This window comes from Rhyacophila brunnea, unplaced genomic scaffold (genome assembly GCF_057557595.1).
Source record: "Rhyacophila brunnea isolate RB1 unplaced genomic scaffold, BYU_Rbru_1.0 scaffold_3, whole genome shotgun sequence".
Classification (NCBI taxonomy): domain Eukaryota; kingdom Metazoa; phylum Arthropoda; class Insecta; order Trichoptera; family Rhyacophilidae; genus Rhyacophila; species Rhyacophila brunnea.
Genome location: NW_028232965.1, coordinates 56,718,096 through 56,743,546, shown reverse-complemented (window position 1 = coordinate 56,743,546; position 25,451 = coordinate 56,718,096). Strand labels below are relative to the sequence as shown.

The following is a 25,451-nucleotide window of genomic DNA, read 5'->3' as shown; positions in this document are numbered from 1 at the left end:
GAACTTAGCATATTGATAAAGAAAAACGTTAAATTACGAAAAGAAAAATTCAAATATGTAGAACATGTTTGAAATGGCTATTGCATAAGATTTTGTGACCTAGCGTACTGAGCCAACCGCTGAATAGTCTTGTTATCACGGAAGATAACAGCAAAGATATATGACAATAAATTATATTATGTTGCATGCTACAACTTACTACAACCTATCAATAAAACTTAATGATAAACCTCCTAAAGGGATGATTGCGAAAATTTTATAAATAAAATGAAGTAATTTGAAGATATGAGATGCGTAGATATTATAGCAAGATAACTGTTTTATGCACGCAATCATTCGCAATCGCAATCATTAGACATTAACTATTGTAAATAAAAGTATAATATTGAATTATTGATTAATTTAATAAAACGCATTTTTTTGTACTTATTCCACTTTTTTATTTGATTAATTTGGACCGGCTTCGTCCGTCTCAAAGGGAAATTTTCAACTGAATAATAAAACAGGTATTTACCGAAACAAAATCATAAGGGCGACTCAAGTATGAAATAATATACCAATACATCGCATTATCCGTCCAATAGTACTTCACTGACAATTAAATTTAAATTAATAAGATTGGATATTATTTCTTACTAGGTACATCATTAAGGACACTAAACAAAAAATAATCTCTATAACTCTACAGATTGATTTTTTGTATACAGCTATTACGGTTATATCATTATCAAGACTATAAGAACAATTTTGTAAACATGAATTTTGGTGTTACTTTTCGGATTCATTGACATCGTGCGTAAACAGTGACGTCCCTAGACAAACTGCTGCCCCTAGGCAGAGCCAAAATGCCGCCCTTTTTTATACAGTATTTTTTATCATCCTTTCATGACTCTAATATCTAAGAAATGTGTTGTATGGATACATTACTAACAAAATATATTCCACTAAAACTAATTTAAATGCCATTTTTACTGAAACGGTTTCAGATACATTAAAAATACACGTGACAACTTTCAAAACCCGCGAGTGACTGGCAAACACATTTGGATAAATTAATTAGATAGGTATGTGTGCACGTATAATTGCTGGTCATCAAGGACGTGACGTCCAGGGAAAATGGAAGTAAACTAGACATCGCGAAACCGACAAAAATTACAGTCCTGTTAAACCTTATATGTTAATTAACACATTTTGTTTCCAACCAGTGAGCTGAATGTTTTAATGAAAATATATTTCCATTATTACTAAGTTTAGGTACAACTATATATATACACCTAATGATTCTCCTCGATTTGCCGCCCTTCGAGTAACTGCCGCCCCCAAGCGATGCTCAATCTGCCTACCCCCACGGCACGTGACTATGCGTAGAATTGGGAAATACCTATTTTATAAGTTTTTATTGCCGGTGGATTGAACAATCAGTGTGGAAGCAAAAATCCAAGGACAGTAATAATTATGAAAGGAAATAATATGAAGACCCTTCATCCAGCAGTAGATTAGTGTAGATGCGTGCTATGGCGTTATTAATATCATATTATAATAATTTAAATATGTACCTACACAATAGTGGATATATTGTAAGAGCTTTGTTGTAAAATTGAAACTTTACTTTTTTATTTATTATTGAAAGTATATAATATTTACTTGAGAAGCACATGAGCAGGGCTCGAGCAGGTGTACGCAAAGACTAACGCAGAGGCGTATGTATGCAGGCCAATGGGTATAACAGAAATTTATAAACTGGATTTCATTTCGTTTCTTTGTGCTCTTTTTGTGCTGTATCGGTTTCTGCTAAACGCCTCCTCAAAAAATTCTATAATTCGGTTAAAAGTTAAGCAAAAAATGAATCACAAACAAGTAGAAAAACTATGTCAACAATTATTTCGTGTAAAAAAATTTTGAAATATTTTCAAAACAATACTCATATCTATAGTGATAGAATAATATGTTATTTTTTGTTTGAAAGATGTCGCAGGTGATAATGAACCGCAGTAGTACGCGGATATACGGATATTTTTGATTGTTTTTGTATGTAAAATTAAGAAATTTCGGTAGATTTATAATATTCATATGCGGTATAACCACATTAAATGATAGATGACACCTTTAAAATAGCCATTATGTAATAAACAACGATACAAAAAACGTAGAGAAATAAGATTACGTCACTATATTATGTGAGCAACGGCCATTTGGTTGATTTGTTTTTTTTTGCTTATTCATTTGATTATGTTAAAAGTCATTAAGTAGGTACGTATTTTTTGCCTACTTTGCGATGATTTCGAAGCCTCAACTCGCAATACGTTGCCCGTACTGTACTAATTATAAAATATTCAAGAACTAGTACTTAATCAACATTATCACCAATACAAAAAAAAAACAACGCTTACTAATTCACACATTTATAAATTATAACCTATAAGTTATAACTTATAACACCGACTTCTATCGTAATATTATTATAAATTAAAAATCATTACCTTTGTTATTCTAATTTAATATTCGATTAAATTAATTTCAGTTAGATTTTAATGCTTTTCTGTCATTTGTTTCGACGGTTTCGGTCAATTTTCTGCCGTACAAATGTTTTCGTACAAATTACCGGACACTAAATAAATATCCCAAATATCAAATAATATATTCAGGTTTTCGTTATATGTATGCTAATTAAATCCGCGAGGTCAGCAAAAAGCAGGGCCTAATAAAATAACATAACGTACGTCCGTGGCTCACTTCAAATGAATATTCATACCTTTTCGATACAATATAATACCGTTATATTTTCTCCGTGAAATAAGAAACATAATTTCTCTCGAGCTGAAAAATTCGAATGTCTTTTTTTATGAAATGGATTAAACGAAATCGGGCCATTACGGCAGTATCGATTTGTGTTTGTTTTTTTTAATCTTATTTAAAATCATTCGCATCTCTAAACACTGTTTTTAATTTTATGATAGGAAAAACAAGCTGATGAATGATATTTAATTATGTTAAATAGCATATTAAAAGATACCTGATAGAGTAATATATGGATTATATAATAAGTTAATACACATTTATATTATGTCTTTTTATTGAATTCAGCTGCTGATAGGAATTAAAAGTCTATTATTTTATTTTCAAACATAAAAATATTGTACTATAGAACTATAAACATCTCCGACCCAGGTTTTTTGCCAGACCCAGGATTCGAACCTGGGACCCATGGCTTGATAGTCTAACGCTTAAGCCGCGTGGCCACCACTATAATCATACCTATATAAAACAATGCACCTTACGCTAATAAAAAAACAGTACATAGGTACTTGAAACGTAATGAAAAAAAATAGTAATTATATTTCTTACACATTGACATTTTTTATCAATAGTTGATTATGATATTATTATACATACAACCTGCATCGTCCATTCTAATATTTTAATGTTATTTGCAAAACGTGATATTGGTAAAGAAAACCACCTATTGGTACGTGATTGTCCAAGTATACAGTGTATTTATCTATATTATACTAAATCAGTAAATAACGACCGTAATAGGTAGGGTAGGTACGTACCCGTTGGAAAAATATTTACATAAAATAAGTAATAATGCAGCGTAAACAGATGTCGATTTTATTGAATATTTATGTCTACACTACAAGCTAATTCATATTGTTTATAAGTGAGTACCACACTCTTTATTTAACCTTTAGTGGGCATCGAGTATGGCGTATAGAAACAAATTATTGCATTCATCCATCACAATATGTGAAATCACGTAGGTTGGATATATTTTTTGTGATTTTTTTGGAAACTATTTTGAAATACGAGTTAATAAGACAATGGATAAAGTTGCTTGCTGGGACAATACAATCTAGATATTATTATACCAAAGTTTATTTAGTTTAATTAGTGCCTTTATAATTGTTTATAATATGTTCTCAGTGCATGCAGAGGGGTTGGTGGTCTTGCTTACTTACAATTAGCGTTTATTTTTTTGTTGTTGCATCAAATTTTATTTTTGCACTTAACTTGAGACCCAGGTTTACCTCCAAAGACCATATTTTTCATTTAAGCCACCAAACCGAAATAAATTCAGTAGTTTTCGCGTAATTTCAAGTAAATTGCTACAATAGGGAATTATATAATATATACTAATGATAATAATAAATAATTAAGTTGTTCATTATTAAAGGTAATACTATAAATAAAAATATCCGCTTGAGATAAAGCATAAGTATTATGAATCCACAAAATGTGGAAGGATTGGTTGTAGGTACATATTACTATTTGCTTAATTCTAATTAATAGTGTGAAAATATTGTTTTTGAAAAGGATACAATACAAATTACGAACATGCTTATTTTTGATCGAAATATTTTGCTTATATTTGAATAGTATACATTCATATTTTAATAGACATTATGAATACACCTTACAATGTAATAAATGTCATTTGTTTTTTAATATATTACACTGTTAGGCCCCGTCCAGGGTAGGCGCGTTTGGCAGAGCGTTGCGTGGAGTGCACAACTCAAACGTATAACCTACAAAAGACATTGTCTATAAACATTTTCACATACGGTTATACGTTTGAGTTGCGCACGCTGCTCAACGATCCGCCAAACGCGCCTACCCTGGACGGGGCCTTACAGTGTGGTACAGTATAACGTTTTTTAATATTCTAATGATTTGTCACCTCATTTCAGGTAGATCGCTAAGATTTCAATAAATCGCAGTTGTTTAATGTTTTATAGCCGATACGAAGGTACGTAGGTACCTCGAAATGATCTTGAATTGATATTTACAAGCCGCAAGTATTGTAGGTACCTACTCCATTAAGAAAATAAGCGTGGCTAATTTAGGTGCACAGCCATGCGTGTCTTCCTCGCGTATTGTTAATTTATTTGCCTCGCAAACTTTTCGATATCAAACATCGGATTGGAATTGCCATTGAAAAAGTCAAACAAATATTATGATGACATCAGATCCCAGAGCTGGGAGCGAGTGGGAACGACATTTAGACAAGAAACGCCAGCTACAGTGTATATTAAATGAAAAATGAAGGCGAGAATTGAAACTTTCATACAAATCATTCATGCAAAGACGAGTACGTAATCAAAAATAATAAATAATCAATTAATTTACTCTGATTTATCACGTGAAAACTATTGGGTTTTCTAAGATTCCACCTACTAACTAATGTAACGTATTTAAATGTATCCTTTCTGATACTAGTAACTTGTCATTATAATGATGAAAACTTTCAATTCTTGACATAAATGACATTAAATTAAATAAATAAATATACAACTTCTTAATCCACATTGTTCAATATCAATCAAAACAGATTTCATCCGATTAGATTAGCTAAATATATTTTAAATTGATATAAAATATTGTCTGGTGGAAAATCTAGCGAGCAGCTATACTTTTCCAAGTAGTCACACAGTATTTGATTAAACAATTTAGCTGAGTACCATAAACTACAATGGCAGTTAGAAGATTAAAAAACACTTAATCGAATATATTCATAGTATCCACACTTATATGTAGATAAAGCTTAATTTATAGTTTATTTGTGTGTTAAATAGAGATATAGAATGTACCAGATTTCAAGTAAGGCATCGTATATTTATATTATTAAAATGTTTATATCTGAAGTAGGGTACTTGAAAATGTAGTACACATGATAATATGTGCAATTGAGATTTGTTTTTAATGGCAATTGCGTTTCGTAATTGCATGCGCAATAATTTTATGAAAAGGATAGCATTATATTTAATAGAACATACGGTTAGGTGTTTATAAAGATATTTATATTCGGCGATATGTATCTTAAAATAACATTTTAATATGTATAATGCAGTTAAAATAGACTTGAAATGCATTCACGTATCGATATAAAAGCGTTTGATTATTTTGTAATACGACACCATTAGTACCAGAGACACTCTGCGAGGGCGTATTTAACAGGTTTGTTAAACACTTGAAATGTGGAAATTAGTGTGGTTGATTTATAAGTAGTAGGAAAACACAACATTACAATTATATTATGAAAGCTTCGATATATTATGGTAAGAGCTGGCTTATAATTATAAATAATAATAATATTATTGTCAAGTGATATTTTTTTAAATGAATTAAATTAACATTATAATCAGGGGGCGTAAGTTTGAACTCGGCATGGGCGGCGAATTCAATTTTGCACACAGGGGGCATAGGCCCACGGAAAAGTCTGCACACGTAATCACGTATTGTTATTATGACATTGCTAAAGTAAGTCAAATGAATACCTGGTTATTATTATTTGATTCAACAATTGGATAATTATTATATGGAAGAACACCACCGATTAAACGGATATGGTTTAAATGTATGCGAATGACATAATAAATAATAATATAGGAGTGAAAATATGCTCGAGTAGGTAGTTTTTTTTGAATGATTTTAAGGCTCCCACGGTGCCATGTGACATCTATTTGCTTTTATTGCTGAGGTTTTAACGTGTTTTGAATAGTTAAATTCCGAAAATCTAAATTAAACTGTTGCAGTTGTTAATCGTCAATGATGACTCGGTTAACACTAGAAAGACCCCGATGTAGAAATAATTATTGATCAAGTCTAAATTCCGAAAAAATAGTTTCTATACTTAAATAATTAAAACAAATTTTTACAACGATATTAACTTTAAAAGAATAACTTTATAATTAATTCTGGAAGATGTGAATCAACGTCTATCGTTGAGTAGTATTTTTATATAAATAATATAAAAAAATACTTAATGTTTTGATAATAATATGTTAATATAATTTTATTTAGACATGTGGGTAGAGGTACCTATAATACAAGCATTATAAAAAAAGCCTTTAATCGTAAATACAAATAAAAAATCTAGATATAATTACCTCAAAATATCACATAAATATCTCAAAATATATATTTTTTATAGGCTCAATGGCATCATAAATTATGTTAAGCCCCCTATATATCGATAGGTAAATAAGAGTATAATAATTTACACGCGCATGTAAAAGATTTTTATAGATCTGTTACTTATCTTTAACTATTTTAGTAAATCAGGTTTTATATTAAAAAAATAGATACAAACTAATTTACGCAAGAAAGAACTAAAGTACATTGTTTAGAGAACTCGACCAGAAAATATTATGTTCATTTATAATGCATGCATTATAAATAAAATAACATTGTCTGAAGATACAATGTGAAAAATTTTACGTAGTCTAGAGTTTATTTCGTATTGTGTTTTTAGGAAGACCGTGATATTAAAAATGTTGACAACCTGCGGCGGTTTTTTTATGGTCTCCCATCAGACAGTCATCCTTCATGGCGCAACTGAAAGCTTTATTCTCCCCCTCTGCAGTCGCATTGGGGAGAAACATAGACAAGATGGCGACGTCCTCATTGCTTTCCCGCGCTTTCCTGATGCGGTCCTCCCCCACCGTCTTGCTCGTCAGGTGAAGACGTGACTTCAAATCGTTGCTCAAGACATCCGCAGACATCTTGGTGTTTCTGCGTGGGCTTTGAATCTTGACTGATTTACGCGCACTCAAGGGACAAAATACCCCTTTACACTTTTATTTTATAATTTAAAAAAAATCATAAAAAAACACAAACAAATATGCAACAAAACAGCGCGGGAAAAAATAAACTTTGGAATAAAAAATATTATTTTTTAATTACTGTAGTGGTTTGTCACTTTTATCTCGTTTCTCAAAGTTATACTAAACGTCAAATTTTATTTCCAAATAAGTGATTAAATGAATTATGCCGGCTTAGTTCGACTTGCCGTGCCAACAGGCTGCGATAGACTGAACGAGCGCGTATACACTTAGTAATGTTGGTCCCCTACAATATTATATTGTTCGCCGTGGGATGCCCATATACTGGTTTTTATTTTTCGCAAAGTAAGCCTCCGTGTATATTTGGATAAAGAATTATTTATCTTCAATTGGACGTGATTGACACGGACTCGATGATTAATTTCCATTGAAAATACACGCTGTATCTACTTAAAATGTTTACACAACAGACAAGATGTCTAGGACAGAACACCCACTGAAAAAAAATATTTATCATATAATGAAATTATACGTTGGATTACCATCGGCATGATCATACATAATTTTGACCTAAATATATTTGATTATGAAAATTACTTTAAATGGTACCTACTAAACTTATTTATTAGGTACTGAGTCGACAACAGATTTATATTAATACAGTTAATTAAAAGCACTGTGCCTGAATGCGTCTTGCCAAATCCTACTTAGCAGAAAGCAAGGCAATTTTCGCCTCTACATCGATGTAGCTTTTGGCGACCGCATTTCAACGTCACCCAAACATACTACAGCTCCAAAACCTACTTATCATAATTCAGTATATCGCAGTAGCCTGCATCGAAAATGTAATAAGTAGGTCGCCAAAAATTTTATTGATAAAATGCGAAAATTCCTACTGCCTTGCTTTCTGGTAAGCTTCAAGTCCCAATCGGTACAAATATTTTTATCATTTCTTTTCTAATAATTATATTCACATGTGTTCCAAATTATTTACGTTATATGTACATATATAATAATATGTATACTTGCCAATATATCTAATTCCTGAATTTAAAATATTGTAAGTAACACATTTTTCCTAAGAAATGCACGTACTGTAGAATTATCTTGCCCGATAGTTTGATTATTATCACTTATCAGAAAGTAAATATACACACACTGAGTTATGCATTACCAATCAATTACAAATAATATGCATCTACATCTACCTATTCGTGACGATGAACTCAATCATATGATTGTATTTTTTTTTTTTTATCACGGCACCTGTTTTTAAATACAGGTGCTACGATTAGCCTACTGATTTCGAAATACATATTAATAACACAAGCCGATTTAAATATCAGAAACTTTCGCGGTGCATTATATTATGTGTATTCAGATATCTAATTATTATTCAACAATATATTTGATAACATTATATAATCTTATATCTAAATGTCATATTTTGCCATTTAAAATATAAAAATAATTGCAGTTTGGATTGTCTATACTCTATATTAGTGTTTGCCAAACTTTTTTACTGGACGGCACACTGAGGATCAGGAATTTGTTTCATGTCACGCTACATATTAAAATCGCTAAAATTAAATATACTTAATAACAATAACATTTTTATCAACATATTAATATAAATGCAGATAATAATTTTATTAATGATAATGATTCAATTAAAATAGATAAATATTTGAAACACAATTTTAGGTTAAAAAAATACTATTTTCTATAATAAACCTGAATTGACTGTTTGTTTTGAAGAGTTTGTGAAAAGTATTCGATGGAGTTTTGTGGTTCTATAATAATATCGAATTCAAATAAATTCCAATATTTTCTAGGTTGTACAAAAATGTATTGTCAAGTGAAAAAATCTTTATTAATATACGTTTACCTGTGCGATTGGCAGGTAGAAAATAATTGATCATTATTCACGTCCAAAGCTCTTCTATGCGAAAGGTCAAATCAATTAATTGTTGCTACATAAAGAGGCAACGGCTAAGGCAATTTCTATCTCCTTCTAAAAAGCTTATCTGAACATTCAGGTGCATAAATCGAAGCTTACGAGCGATTCTTTTTTTGTATTTTGTATCTGATCAGAAAGACGCGATGTCACTCAAGTTAGCCTGCCTTCTTGACTTTGGAAGTATTATATAATCTTTAATTCATCAGTAACTGAAGAATCAATTCACTGTTAGTCGTATAAAAATTGCATTTTAATCATAGGGCACCTGTAGGTCATACGGGTGATCATTTGTTTTTGCTACCAGACTCTCGTTAAGACATGTTCAAAGGATGAATGTCCTGATTATGAATAAGCACGGAAAACGTGAGGTATACTTTGTTATAGACGAGGTAAGAACTATATTCTGTGAATTATTAATGATGCATAGGGTTACTAAGAACATTTAAGATAATATCGGACAATGAGTACGTTAGTGGCAATCAGAAGGAATCGTTGTAGGTACATCATGGCCCACACAAGGGGGGGGGGGGGGGGCTGACAGGGCTCTAGCCTGGGGGCCCGGGCTCAGGAGGGGCCCGGCGAGGCGAGCCGACTAGATAAGTGAGATAAAAGGGTTACTAAGAAAATTTCAGATATCGGACAATCGGACAATGAGTACATTAGTGGCAATCAGAAGGAATCGTTGTAGGTACATCATGGCCCACAGAAGGGGGTGGGCTGACAGGGCTCCAGCCTGGGGCCGGGGCTCAGGAGGGGCGAGGCGAGGCGAGCCGACCAGATAAGTGAGATAGACACACATCACAAATTTGCATTAACAGTAAAAAAGTCCCCTGCGTCGCTATTTTCGTTCCAATATTATTATCATTTAAAATTATGTCGTTTTACGATACAATTTTAATTGTGTATCAATACTCGACAACACCATAATTAAAATGGATAGGTATATATTAAAATATACCTACAAAAAAAAACACTAAAATATATTATACACATTAGTTTTACCGCGTACACCATTTGGATAACTTTACTGTAGGGTGTCACACTGCCTTTATCCTTAGCGATATGTAGGGGGCCCCGCCAAAGATCCTAGCCTGGGAGCCCGCTTCAGGATGTGGGGGCCATGAGGTACATTCCCGGAAATACCCGGAAGAGCATATGAATTTAGTATCAATGTATAAAGATAAAGCGTCACTCCACGCCCTTATGACATCACAGATTATAACAAGATACGCGAAACGAGGCGCTGGACCGATAGAAACGGAGCGAGTGAGCATTTTGTTTTATGTTCCGAGGCTGGAGCATACTGAGACGTTGAATCAAAACTGGTACAAAATAATGTTAAAGTGAAAACGTTAGCACAATAGTGTTATATTAAATAAAGAAACGTGTTTTTGCAATATAATTTGCATCTATTATCATCAAGTCAGTGATTTAAAGTATCAAGTAAAAATGTTAATTTTGACATCTTATTTTCGATAATAATTATATTTGATCTTCTTTATATTATTTTCGTGTCTATATTAGATAATTAAAACACCTAGAATGTGTCAGTTTTCGAACGAAAATAACGTGTACCCATTACTGTGTGGCAAATACAGGTGATTACTGATTACCCGGTGCATCGCTGCTATCAATAATCGATTTTTTTAACAATTTAAATTCCACCATCTGTTGAGGGTCACCAGAATGAGAAACAAGAGATCGCGTGCCTCGAATTTGGATCAAACAGTTGATTTAAGTTTGGAAGTTAGCATGCGATAGAATCAGTGGCGTGCCCGCGATGCATCGGTTCACGTATCGTCAGGGTAAAAAACGCATTATAAACGTTCGAAAAAGTATTAATCGTGTCTAGCGGCTCGTGCCACCTCTCAATCACCGCACTATAAAACTGGGAAAACACAACATTTCTTTATATTTGAAGCTTAATGATGTAGAAAATTATATCATGTTTACTATACGGATTGCAAATAAGACACGCTTGGAGAAATTATACACAAAGCATTTTTTTAATATTCCAGATTATTTGAAAAATGAAAATAAATAATATTATATTATTTATACCAAGGACGCCTACTATGATCAATATACATTTACGGATACTGAAGACACAAGAGAAAGTCAAAGGTTGGACATTTTATTTGACATGTATATTTGAGAGGAATATCCAAACTCATAAACGCATTTATCCCAAAGAACTTGCATATACGGAATAGGTTCTTGATGTCACGGGTAAATGGGTATACGGTTTTTACGGCTAAATTTTCCATAAACGTCGAAAGACAAAAACGGTGTAGAAGTAATCGAAGTAGCTGTAGAGACCAGGTGAAAGACGTCACGGGTTTGTCTCTACCTATGGAACATCAGAGCTGCGTGGTGCAAATGGAAATTGCGGGGAGTTGTCCGGGAAAATGGAGTCATTCCCGTTAATAGAGGTCCCTATAAATACTCAGCAATGAGAAGACATTACTAATTTTAATATAACACACTGAATATATTTTCGCACTGTATGTCTGGAATGGCGGGAGGCGCAAGAGTTGGCGATGGATCGATGGAAGTAGCGCGAATTTGTGCTTGCCCTATGCCCCAATGCTGGGTCGTGACAGGGTGAAAGAGAGAGAGAGAGAATATACAAATATCTAAATAATTTATTGATATGAAAATGAATCAGGTATATAATTTACAATATTCCAAGAATATTATGTATTAAAAGATCAATTTAATCTACATCACTTCTATATAACCTACTTATTTAATTTAAAAACTATTTATATTGCAAAGCATTCTGTGTAACCCAATCGAGATATTATATCGGCTAAGTAACCTTTTCTTCAACAACCTTGGAGGCAATATCTGTTAATGCTTTGTGTAAATACAGTCATGTAACGGAATTAAAAAATAAACGAAACGTCAAATTTGACATTCACGTCAAAAATAATGAATCGTACCACCGATATTACACTATCGAAAGAGGCTAGAATTTTGATGAATTATAGGGTTATTTTTAACCCCCTGATTGAGCACTTCCCTGCGAGAGCGCGAGTCTAATAAACAAAAACTAACCTAGCCGAAGCAAAGGCCGTATGAATCGAAACAGTGAAATAAACAATAGTTGGTTTCATTTTATTTTATTCATTCGCCCTCGGTCGTAATTTATCAGAAAAAAATCACAGCCTTACGTGACAATGTTATATGCTCCGTGCAAAAATGTATCCAATACCCGTTACTCTACAACTGTCCACAAAATAGACTTCAAGTCATCGACGACGGTCTTATTGAAGACCAAAATTTAAAAATTGCACGTTTTTGATAACAGAATATCAATAAACAACTATTACGTAAAATACTATTAAAATGGAGGATTTTCAAAAACATTTTTTACTATAAAAAGATCAAGCAGGTATCGAGAAACTAAATGTAGTTTGGACTATAAACAAGATTAAGTCATTTTGTACCACAACACTAGTTGGTAACTATGCAAAGTTTTTAGTGGGGTTGATTCTGTAGCCACAGAAAAATGAATTTATAGAACCATTCATATATTGATTCTTATCGAGCCATCCCCTAATGGCCGGCTACCATCAGAGCGATCTTTGCTCTATCGTCTGCTACCCGAAACAACTCGGTAGAGCTGCACTTATACCGATCATAGACGTTCTGAAGCCACGAAATGCGGCGTCATCGTTTGCTACGTTTACCATTTATATTACTTTGGATAACAAACTGCAGCATCCTGTACTTTTGTCGTCTCATAATGTGGCCGTGGAACTACAGTTTTATGGTGTGGATACTACGCAAGGCTTCTCTGTCATTTCCCATTATTTTGAGAACTTTAACGTTTTTGACCCTTTCAGTTCAAATAAATTTGAGGATTAATTTTTAAATATTGTAAATAACGATGGTTCGACGTATTCAACTATAGTTATATGACAAAAATTTACTGTCTCCCAATAGTCATTTATTTGCAATTTGCATAATCATCTAAAATTCTAAACTGTTTGGTTCAGGTACAAGTTAACGATGTTTAATGTTCAAAATAGTCAATATATGTAGCAATCCATTCATAACAGACTTTAATAAATTATGATCTTGACTATTTGAATGAATCACAAATGGTGTTATAATAGTCTAAATGAAGTAAACCGGACGATAATAGTGTAAAGTTTACTACAAACGAATTTACCATGCGAAAGGGTTTAGAATTAATCTTCTCATTCGTAATGGTTGTTCTTTTAGTATAACTAAATAACACAAGTATAAATCTTAATGTATATTTTGGATGCTCTTAATAGAAACTGTTTTTAATGAAATATTATTAACGTTTTATAATCTTCGGTGGATTGATTGATTTTTCAAATAATCACGTGAATTAGAGACGTAATGGAAAAATGTAGTCGCAATTGTAGAGTAGGCTAATTGAAAAAACGTTTTAAACCGTCGTAAAAATATAATTCAATACTGCGATAAAACTGCAAAGAAAGTTCCCCGTGGCATTATTAAAAGCAATTATTATTTATCTACGTGCTTTTTCAAACATTGCATAATGAAAATTGGATTTAATCTACGCCTAGTACTTACTGCTCGTTTTGCATCTAAGGCCCGTTTCAGACGGGACACCGGTGTCGCGCTCTATATAATATAGGAGGCCTTTGTATTCGAATAAAGGAACCTTTGTATTATGTTTATGAACGCCCCAGAGCTAATGAGTCAACGCGTGTCCGGTACACTTTTCCGTCGGCCGCTACACTCTCAAGCCGCCGATACATCTGTTTTTATTACCGCAGCCAGTTTATGTTCTAATTCATAACGCGAAATTATGCGTTGACTCATTAGCTCTGGGGCGCTCATAAACATAATACAAAGGCCCCTTTATTCGAATACAAAGGCCTCCTATATTATATCGAGCGCGACACCGGAGTACCGTCTGAAACGGGCCTAACCCTAACGTATACAAAAGAAAGAGAAAAAATCCTTTTTATAATGTGCGTGTCCACTCATATAAAAGTGGTTAAATGGTTATTATTTTCAAATTAGATCTGAGTGTGCGCATAACAAATAAAAGCATTTAAAACAAATACTCAGTCGTAACAATGAATAGAATGCATCATGCCTACGAGGTATTCTAAACATAATAATACTTTATAATAATCTATCGGTCACGTTTCAAAAACCACAAAACACAAAAGAAAATAATATGTATAAACAAATAACTTCCTCATCTTAGAGTAAACTAAGATAACGCCGAAGTGTCAGATATATTTGATTGATGTCATATGATTTTCGATATCGTCAATAATGAATAATCACAGAAGAGAGATAAAAAAGTATAAGTAATACATATTATGTCCATAATAAATTATTTAAATATATGTATATTTAATTAAATATTAGATAAGTGAGTAAAAAATAACAAATTAATCTAATTTACATTTACATTGTACTGATTGTTTTATTAATCGATAGCAATTTTGGTTGTAACACTCGTAGTCTTGATAATGAAGTTACTATCAAAATATCCATCGACTAATATAACAACTTGTAGAATTTAATATAATTTATATTATCATTGCATAACTATTTTGTTAATCAAATTATAGATAATTGAGGTGCTGAAGACTAAATAAGTGAATCCGAGTTGAGTAAATTGACATCAAATCAATATGCAATAATTGTTAATTTTACATAACTTTACTGTTTTCGACATTATGTAAATGAGATAATATTTTCAAAAGATATTTTTATTAGTTTTCCATTAAAAAATATAGATACATATTATTTCTTTATGCTTATAACAATTGAAGAAGGAAAAGAAAATTCAAAACGATCGAATTATATTAGGTTGCTATGAAAATAATAACAACATTTTATGTACAATGTCCATGGGATTTACTCCAATGTTGGGAAATAAAATGGTTAAGTTCCTATATTTTTCTATACTAAGAAATTTTGTGGTGATGTGAAAAGTGCTCCTAACTTATTTTGCGATTATATGTCATTTGAAATAATATATTGTTTAATCCTTTTAATCATCAGAACGTCAATTATGCACATTTCGAATACGTATTCAAAAGGCGTAGAGGTTATGGCGTATTCTGTAAAATAAATTCTTCATGGCTTCTGGTTTATGATTTTTATGTCATCTGAATAATAATTAGGTATGTTTCTATAGGCATTACAAACACCGTCCGATCTGACCATGTCCGATCCTTGTAAGATCATATGGGCCTCCACAGAGTGGAGGTATTAACAGATTTTATTTTTACGAGAAATGGATGTCGGCCACTTGCTCAACCTATTAAGTCCATACTCGCATACACAAATTGAAAAACAATATGTGTACTTGCCAGACTCAGGATTCGAACCTGGGACCCACGACGCTTAAGCCGCACACTATCCATTACAAATACAGATGAGTAAAAAATTGTCAATGGGCGTTCATATATTAATCGAATATATTCAGTAAAATTTAAGATGTTTTAACAAGAATGGAACCCGGAAGACAAAAATACAACACAGGTGGGGTCAGATTTTGGAAATTATACGCAGCGAGTGGGAAGCCTCCTCTTCGCAATGTTTTGTCAAATTCCCGCCAATATTTGAATATATCACCAACATGGCTAGATTTTTTTTCATTACCCGTTTATTATTCTGTGACTAATATTGTTATCCGCCTACTTTGAGAACGTGTCAAGGAGTTGACTCATAAATTACCTGTTCTTATCGCGGACAGAAGACCACTCACCTGTCGCAGGTAATAATTATCATATTTTTATGATATTAATGAAAAATAGAAACAATATGGTGATATGATGTCAAAGACTATTCCATTACTATTACATATACTATAATACAGTGTATTAGATTTATAGTTAAGTTATTTTTTCTTTGATAAAACTATTGCAATTATATTATTATGTACGAGTACATGCATAAATCATACATTAAAATGATAATATTTTGCATTAATTTTTAAAGAAAGAAACTATAAAACATATTTGTACCTTTTATGTTTAGACTACATGTAAATTGTACGTATTAAATTCCACCGTAGCACAGTTCACCGTAAGCTTTCTTATCGACGAAAAAAACGCGTATTCGTGGAGCATTGCAGACAGTAAAGTTCCAATTTTATTTGATCCTAACCTAACCTAACTTAATTTTATCAGCAGTTTTCAAAATTTGTTTGCTGCTGGCTTCCTGTAAACAGACAAGTTTCAATGACAATATTTCCGATACAACATTTTACGGTGAAGTGTGATGCGGCGAATTGCATACGTACACATTTCCGGACACACGTCAGAAGATAAGTAAATTTGAGTAGATATGAAGTATTTTGATGAACCAAAATTTAGAAACCTGTCTAAACATAACTTTTTGAGCACTCCACTGGAAACCTGTGCAGTCTATCAAAAATTATTAATATAAAATTGGGTTCATTATTATCATCATCGCTTTAGCATATTGTATCAAACATAAATTGTAATAAATGTTTAATTTTTAATTTATATAATATGTAGGTGTCAAAATTAATTTGTTTATTATGAATATGGAAAGTAGGCACAGCTACTATTTCGCAATTAAAGACAAAAAAATGAATGAAAGCTAATTTACATTTTAATAAATTTAATATAATACAATAAAAATATATATTTTACTTCAAATCGATAATAAAATAAATTCATTTTAAACGTAGCCATTAAGTTTAAGTGTGGGATTAAACACATTGCAAATCCAATAAATGTGTAAATAATCACGTTTGTCAGAATACTGGTGTGTGTTTCATGTAAAGTATAATAACATAATATTAAGGTAAAATTATACACAACAGCAAAAATATTGAGTCATGGAATTTTGTTAAAAATCAAAATGGCGTGAAATCACCGATATTTAAATGATTATAGTGCTTGTAGCTTTATTATGGACGCCATTAATGAAGAAATATAAAAAATACAAGCTAATTTTATTTAAATATTCCCAATAACGCCACGCATAATTGCTTTATAATTGAATAAGTGAATGCAAATATTTAGACATTTTTTATTACAATATAAGTCACCCGAATTAGGCTTTTATAGTAGATAATAAAAGATATTCTTTATCATAATTTACGATTCCAATAATATTAGATGTTTATTAGACGTTTAATGGAAAATTGTGTTCTCTTAAGACATTGTCAATATTGTCAGAAATCTCTATGATTATGATAGCCATAATAGCTATGATAATAGTATGTCGGCATAATTGGGAAAGGAGTTCCCATCTGGTGATATACCACAAGCATGGCCCCTACAAGGGGGGGGGGGGCTGACAAGGCTCTAGCCTAGTGGCCCGGCGTGGCGGGTCAATAAGATATTTAAGATAAACACACATCACAAATTTGCTCTAATATTAGGTAAAAAAGTCGCCTGCAGCGCTATTTCACGACATAGAATTTTACATTTAAAAAACGAGGTCGTTAGATGCATTTTGATTGTTTTGTGTTGATACTTGACAACTACATAATTCAAGTAGATGTATTAAAACTACAAAAATCCCTAAAAATAAACCGAATGCCCTTATTTTTACATCTAACACAATTTTGAAAACGCTTCTGTTGTGCGTCACACATGCCATTAAACTTAGCGATAGGTAGGGGGGCCCGTTTTAGGATGTGGGGGCCATGACCACAAGGTAGAGCTTCCAAGATGCCCAACTCTCCCACAAAGACATTCAACGAAATATGCTGCATACATACCCGATATGCGTATAAGATAATATATAAAAGTGGGGGTAAAATCTGTCTCCTTTAGACATTTCCTTTCGAATTGAGTATTGTATGCCCTTTCTGTAAGATTTTTTTTTAATGAAAATTACCGACCTGATAAGTATATGCTAGTAAGTATTGAAGCTGGAGTGGTACCTCTACATTGCTGACGATGTGATTTTGCATTGGTGTTGGTAGGTTTGATGTAATATGTACACAAGTTTAAATACATTTAATATATTTTTTTTAAACAAACAGGTAATTATTTATTGGTTATCGTAAAAGTATATTACAACCATAAATATATATCGCTAGAGAGTTATCAATGTTATCAGTGTTATCAGTGTTATCACTATACAACTACATATTTTTTTAGTGTCAACAACTCGAAAAAAATTACATTTATATTACTTTAGAATCATTGTTGAGTTTATTAATTATCCACGAGATACACGATATAGGTAACGTCGCTAGGTAGTGTTATAAATGTTATAATATAATATATCGGACATACTATTAATATGAAAATAGTTTACTGACGCTGGAGTATAACCACAACCACAAGTTTGCGTGAAACTAGAACTTTATGTTATAAATGAAATCGAACCTTATGAAATTGCTGTCAGATATGTATATTATTACTAAAATTGATGATAAAATGAGAAGATAAATCAAATATTATTTGCATTATGGTAATAATGCACAAAATTGGAGCGTAATTATATTGTTCTCAGAAGTTTCAAAAGTGATACTAATTTGTATGAAAATCTTCCATTATAATTATATGATTGTAGATAACTACTCACCGCTTATATTTTTTACATTGAAGTAAAGGACACGGAACTATGTTTATATGCATGATTTACATAATTTATTTGCTGCTTTACTAATTAAATTAAATTAGTTTCTTATATAAATCCAATTCACTCCAATACGTACTTGTATATGCGAATGTGCTTTTATTACATATATATATATACGCAGGTAGGTGTAAATACAATGATTGAAACTCTTTTGATTAATCATTCTTTTCAACACAATATATTATGTGTAGGCAATGTCAAAGTGGTTTTTGATGAATATTCAGGCAGAATCTCGTAACGAGGCTTGATATTGATTTTATATTCTTTATACTTCGATATAGCTATTTTCAACTAAGGACATCTAAATTGATTTTAGTTTTATTTTAATTAGAAAGATTTATCATCTAGATCGATGTATTTCTAAATTGAAAATGATAAAGCCATTTTTAGACGAAGGTGACTGAAACATAATATATGTAGCTATTCGATTTGTAATAAGTAATAAGTACCTAAAAATCCGAAACAATTTTACTAGTACTTATCTAGCTTGTGCTGTGTTGATGATAATATAATAACTTCAGATAAACAATGGAAATAAAACAATGATGTTAATATTACTAATAATGATTAATATCCAAAGCCCGTGATTTGGTCCACGTGAACAATTAAAAGTGGACAGATATTAGAGAAAGAAGAAAATAGGTTGATTCGATTTATTTTTTCAAATCAATTAAACAAACGATGACGCGCTTCTCTATATGCACCCCACCTCATCAGTCCACCGTTGCTAACTGACCAATTTAATTAACTGTTATGAATTGTGTCATTGGGGGCATTATCAAGAAATTTTATTTTGTAACTTCTCAACATTTCGAGACACCGAAACGGAACTCTATTAAATTGATAATACCAATATACTTTATATACTGTGCATATTGAATCATTAAGTAGTTTTTGAATAATAGGTAACATAGTAAACAAACAGAGAAAATATTTTTTGTGAGTTATTAGAATTCAGATTTTTTGCAGGTTAAATATTAGAAACTAGATACGGTTACGTACTTAATTTGTAGATTAAATAAATGCTGACAGTGTTTAGAAACATAAATATTAAATTCTATGGGTCAGCGGATAAATTCGATAACACAATTTTCATGAAAATGCATTATATAAGATTATAGATAAGTGCTTATGCCAAGGTTGCCTGCAGTTGGTATTAAATGTTCATATTTTCAACATAAAATAGTCGTTAAAAATGAGCGCTAGGCTATCGTGCATAAAAATCTAGCGGTTTTAATTTCATATATTGAAAAGGCCTCGGAAAAGTTTCAACAATTTAGGGTAATACGTCTGCCCGCATTTGTCGAATATTTGCCGCAGAATTTCAAAGTTTTACATTCTGCATAATATGTAATTAACTACTCAGTTAAAAGATCGCGGCTCGTGTAATATGAAGTCAAGGGGATCGGTTAAAAACTCATCAACTACGACATATTTTTCGAGAATTTTCAGTTAGTTCCAGCAAATAAATATTTTATCAAGATTGTAAGACTGGTTAAGAGAACAAAATATACGAACTAGTTAAACATATCTACGTTTTGTTTGTTTTATTTTGCATAATTATATTGTTTAGTTTAGTGTCCTTAATGATGTAGTATGAAATATTAATTTCCAATTTCATTAATTTTGATTTAATTGTCATTGACAAAGTATTATTGGACGGATGATGCAATGTATTGGTAGATTATTTATGTCGCCTTTTGAATTTGTTTTGGTAAATACCTGTTTTATAAAATAAATATTATTCAGTTGAAAATATTCCTCTGAGGCGGATGAAACCAGTCCAAATTTATTTATTAAAAGTGGAATAACTACTAAAAAATACGTTTTATTAAATTAATCAATAATAGCTATGTCAAATTCAGTGGCGAAGAGTCGATACTAAGTGATTATTTAAAATCTGCATTGATAGATATGAGAACTAACGATACTTTTAAATAATATGAAATTATTGTTTCTGTAATCGTATAGACGTAATAATATATAGTTAACGCCGTACACATGCGAATTAATAAAAATCACTATAAAAAAACCAGGCTGTACGGGATAATGCGATTGGTTGAAGGTGGCACATGGGGAGTCATTAGTTTAGATATTTTTAAAACCAGTTGACAATGTCATATTGAAATGAATGAAACCGATTCTGATAATTAGGATTACTTATACATATTATATTGTGTTTTATAACCGCATATAGCATTCATTTATTATAATAAACTGTGATAAATTCATTATAATATGTGCTAAATAAGTATGAATTATAATTATAAAGTTGTGTATGGTATAAAAATGCACTAGGTCAATATCAAATCGAGTATAAATAAGAAGTCTCACTGGTTTGTGTGAATAAATAAATTGCAAATATTATATGACATAATAGTTTCAGTACAAATTTAACCTAGAACACAATTTATACGAAAAAGCGTAAACAACTTCATTTGGTTCATGTGATGGATTTTCTTTTATGGAATGTGGGTTATTCTTTCCGAAAATGGACTCAGGAATTTACTTTGATTTATTGCCAATTAAACGACAATAAATGTTTCAGTTTTTCAATTTCATTTTAAAGAATATTTGTTTAATATTAAGTATATTGATTTAAATTTCACTGTAGTTATTACATTTAATAAGTAAAACCCGACATTGGTTAGGTTCGAAATCCGGAAGGCCGAAATTCTAAATCCCAAAAGCTCAAATCTCAAAGGCCAAAACCCCCAAAGCCGACATCCAGCCAAAAATGATTGGATAATAAGAAGCTACTTAGATTACAGGCATGAACGTATTAAAGATATTATCAACGAATCCATTGATGTGCTGGGCAATCAGTTTTTGAAATATAATAATCCTGTTAGATTTTAAAATTATTCAAAGCGCTGTAAACAGAACGAGATATTAAAAATGGCCTATATATCATTGTACTACAGTGTTGCCATCTTTTTCTAGGCTGATTATAGTACAAAGGCGTAAAAACTATAGTATTTCTGAAAAATATATAGTACAGGAACATTTTTCGTCTTCAACCCTTTAAAATTATAGTATTTTGGTATATTTGGCGTAAAATTATAGTATTTTCCATTTTTCGCAGAATGAAAATTATAGTATTGTACTATAATTATAGTACGGTTGGCATCACTGTTGGACTAACATGATGACGATATTCTCTATCCTAGGGAGTCAGGCGTGGCGAGTCGACCAGATAAATGAGATAAACACACATCTTAAATTTGCTCTAATAGTAAAAAAGTCACCTGCGGCGCTATTTTTCTTCGGGGTTGTTAGTGTTGTTACCATTTTAAAATGCATAGTTGTGCGATGCAATTTTTGGTCCTCCATAATTCGATATGTTGCTAATAATAATCGCTAAAAATACATGTAATTCTATTTGACCTCGAACATCATTTGAAAAAGCCATTGAAGAGTGACAGACTGCCTTTAACCTTAGCGATAGGTAGGGGGGTCGCCAAAGATCCAGGCCTGGGGGACCGCTTCTGGATGTGGGGCCATGACCGCCGTGGTTCTACTATTTCCGATCTAATTTACATTCATTCTGTCATCTTTCCTTTTATTATTAAATTGACCTAAACTCCAATTAACCACGCTTAGTAGCTATCTGCCGATGGGAAGGCAGATAGGTATCGATGTGGTTACAGTAGCTATTACTAAAATAAAATAAAAAAAGACAAATCCCATTCAAATAATATTATAATGGGCATAATTATGAGTCATTTTGTAATTTGAATAAAATGAACACTTAAATTATCTGACTGCAGACGTGTAGACACCATAGCATATAAATTTGAATAAAAAAATCAAGAATGATTTAATAAACTAGTATATCGCGAATGACGTTTTTATTTCGTGGAAATGTACACACAAATATTGCGGTTTTAATGCATTAATAATTACATATTCTTGAAAGTTTTTCTGTAAGTTAAACAAACAGGTAATTATAATTACGTTGTTGTTTTAGCTGCTAAAATATTTTCAGATGGAATTAATTTACAGGTTGGTCTAGTGGGTGAATAAACTCATGGTAATTAAAATATAATTGTAACAAGAAATTCATAATATATTTTCAATGAAATTATTCATTTTATAATAAGTATATCACATTACCAACATGTTCACTATTTCACAGGGAAACATCAGAACTGCATGAAAAATATATTGAAGAGATTAAAGTATCAAAATGAGAAGGGCTATGCACACATTTTTTTGATATGTAATATTTTCTATATTATTTTAATTTTATTTAGTTTTCATACTATCTTGTAAAGTAGTGAAAATCCTGGTGACGAACAGTCAGTTGTAACCTTGTAACATAAAGTTAGGTTACACGTAGTCAATTATTAACCATACGATATTGTAGTATACTACATGTACGATAAATGTTTCCAAAATAAAAGGGTAATCCATTATAAAGACACTTAAAATAATATAATCTAAATAAGTACGTAAATTATTTCGGCCGTTTTACAGTATAATCTGGATACATTTAGTTGTTATTTCAGTGTTTTTTACGCTAATCGTCGAAGGTGATAATTTGACTGAAGGATTTCCATTTCTAAACGAAGTTGATGGATACTGGAATATGATAGACTTACCAGCACGGAAGACTTCTCCGCAGCCATCGCAGCGAGAGGCGAACTGGGCGTCGTAGCAGTTGCCGCAGTAGATCTTGTCGACCTTGGAGCCGAACTGCTTGTCCACCAGGGATACGCGACACTTGGCGCACAGGAAGCAGGCTTCGTGCCAATGCTTGTCTTTGTACGACAGATCCTGGAATCAAAACAAAATTCATATACATTTAATAACATAATATTTCGAGAATATGATTTAACATATCGAGTTTGACTGAATAACAGATATCTGAAGACATGGGGCAGTGATTTCCAACATTTTTTGTTCGGAGAAACCATTTAAACATTTTTCAAAATCTTGGGCACTCCTACTTCACGTCGTGTCGAGTAGTAGAAATACTTTCGAATAAAATTATCACCCACTTCTATTCAGCCAATAATCTTTTCCTCTCCAGTGAAACGAGAATATCTAACCAAGCTTTTAAAATGCGTCATTATTTTACTAATAAAGACATTATAATATGTAATATAGATTTTATATTTTACATAAATATGGCAAGGCTAATATGTAATATAGATTTTATATTTTACATAAATATGGCAAGGCGTACTTTTTCGATATTTGTTAAAATTATTACGACAAGAATATGTGGTTGTAGTACCCCAGTGTCTCGCAAAACTTAGGTTGGAAATCACTGGCCTAAAGAATACATTGAATAATGAGATATTAGTTAAGTATAATAATTGTGACTAAATTCATAGATTGGCAGACTGAGAATAAATATAAAAGATTTTGACGTTCAATCTATCTATATTTTTTATCATAATATCAAGAAAAAACTAAATAAACATTCATATTAAGTATAATTACGCTTTCAACATAGTTGAAGATATCTATTGATACCAGCGTTATATACCTACATATATAAATATGTATATATAATTAATTTTTAAAAAAGTGTTATATTATGAAGATGTCGTATTATCCAAACGCAAGATATAATATATTATATTAAATTATTATATGTTGAAGTTTTTTCTAAATATATTGTCATGAACTTTGGCCCCAAAAACTAGTTTTTGAAAACCAAAAAAAGCAATATGATATTAAAAATATATCACGAACTCTTATATTATTATAAACAGTGATTTTGCCCTCTTGCATAAGAAGAAAGTGATGACGATATACTAGTCATAAAATATAAATAATCGACACCGTAATCGTTCCACTAAACGCTATTAAATTGCACAGCTTTGACGCGAAGAAATTTCAATACTCGAGAGGAATGATATAACTTTATATTGGACTCGATCCAAGAGCGACTCAACTTTTGAAATAGTATATTATGAAAAGAAGAGATGTTTTTCTCACACCTCACGCGAGCTAGCAGAAGGTGGGCGGATTGAGGAGACTTAAGGATATTTGATCTGTAGGTGCCGGGTGCACTTGGTCCAGTGAAAACATTGGAAAACTCTTAGTCATTACATTTTACAAATAACAAATTTCCACGTGATACAACTCAGTAAGAAAAACATCTGCGAGATTAATTAAATGGCTACACAGACTGACTTGGAATAGATATTCAGAAAATTTACTACTAGATAATAAGAATTGAAATAAGTGTATAAAAAAACAGTGACATGATAGAATTAAGGGTACGACGCAAAAAAGGAGTACAGCAAGAGTTAATTCGTTATGAATTTACGACTACGTTTTAGCTGGGTAATTAGTGAAAAATAATATGA

General features: G+C 31.6%; 1 protein-coding gene across 2 annotated transcripts in view; it reads right to left on the bottom strand.

Annotated features, from left to right (window-relative positions):
* Window positions 1-25,451, bottom strand: part of LOC147068592 (four and a half LIM domains protein 2-like) — a 240,118-nt gene that overhangs the window by 23,135 nt on the left and 191,532 nt on the right. For both annotated transcript variants that reach the window (XM_085952072.1, XM_085952073.1), the window contains one exon: window positions 23,730-23,904. In XM_085952072.1, the coding sequence (XP_085808198.1) occupies window positions 23,730-23,904 (175 nt within the window). The remainder of the gene's footprint in view (window positions 1-23,729; window positions 23,905-25,451) is intronic.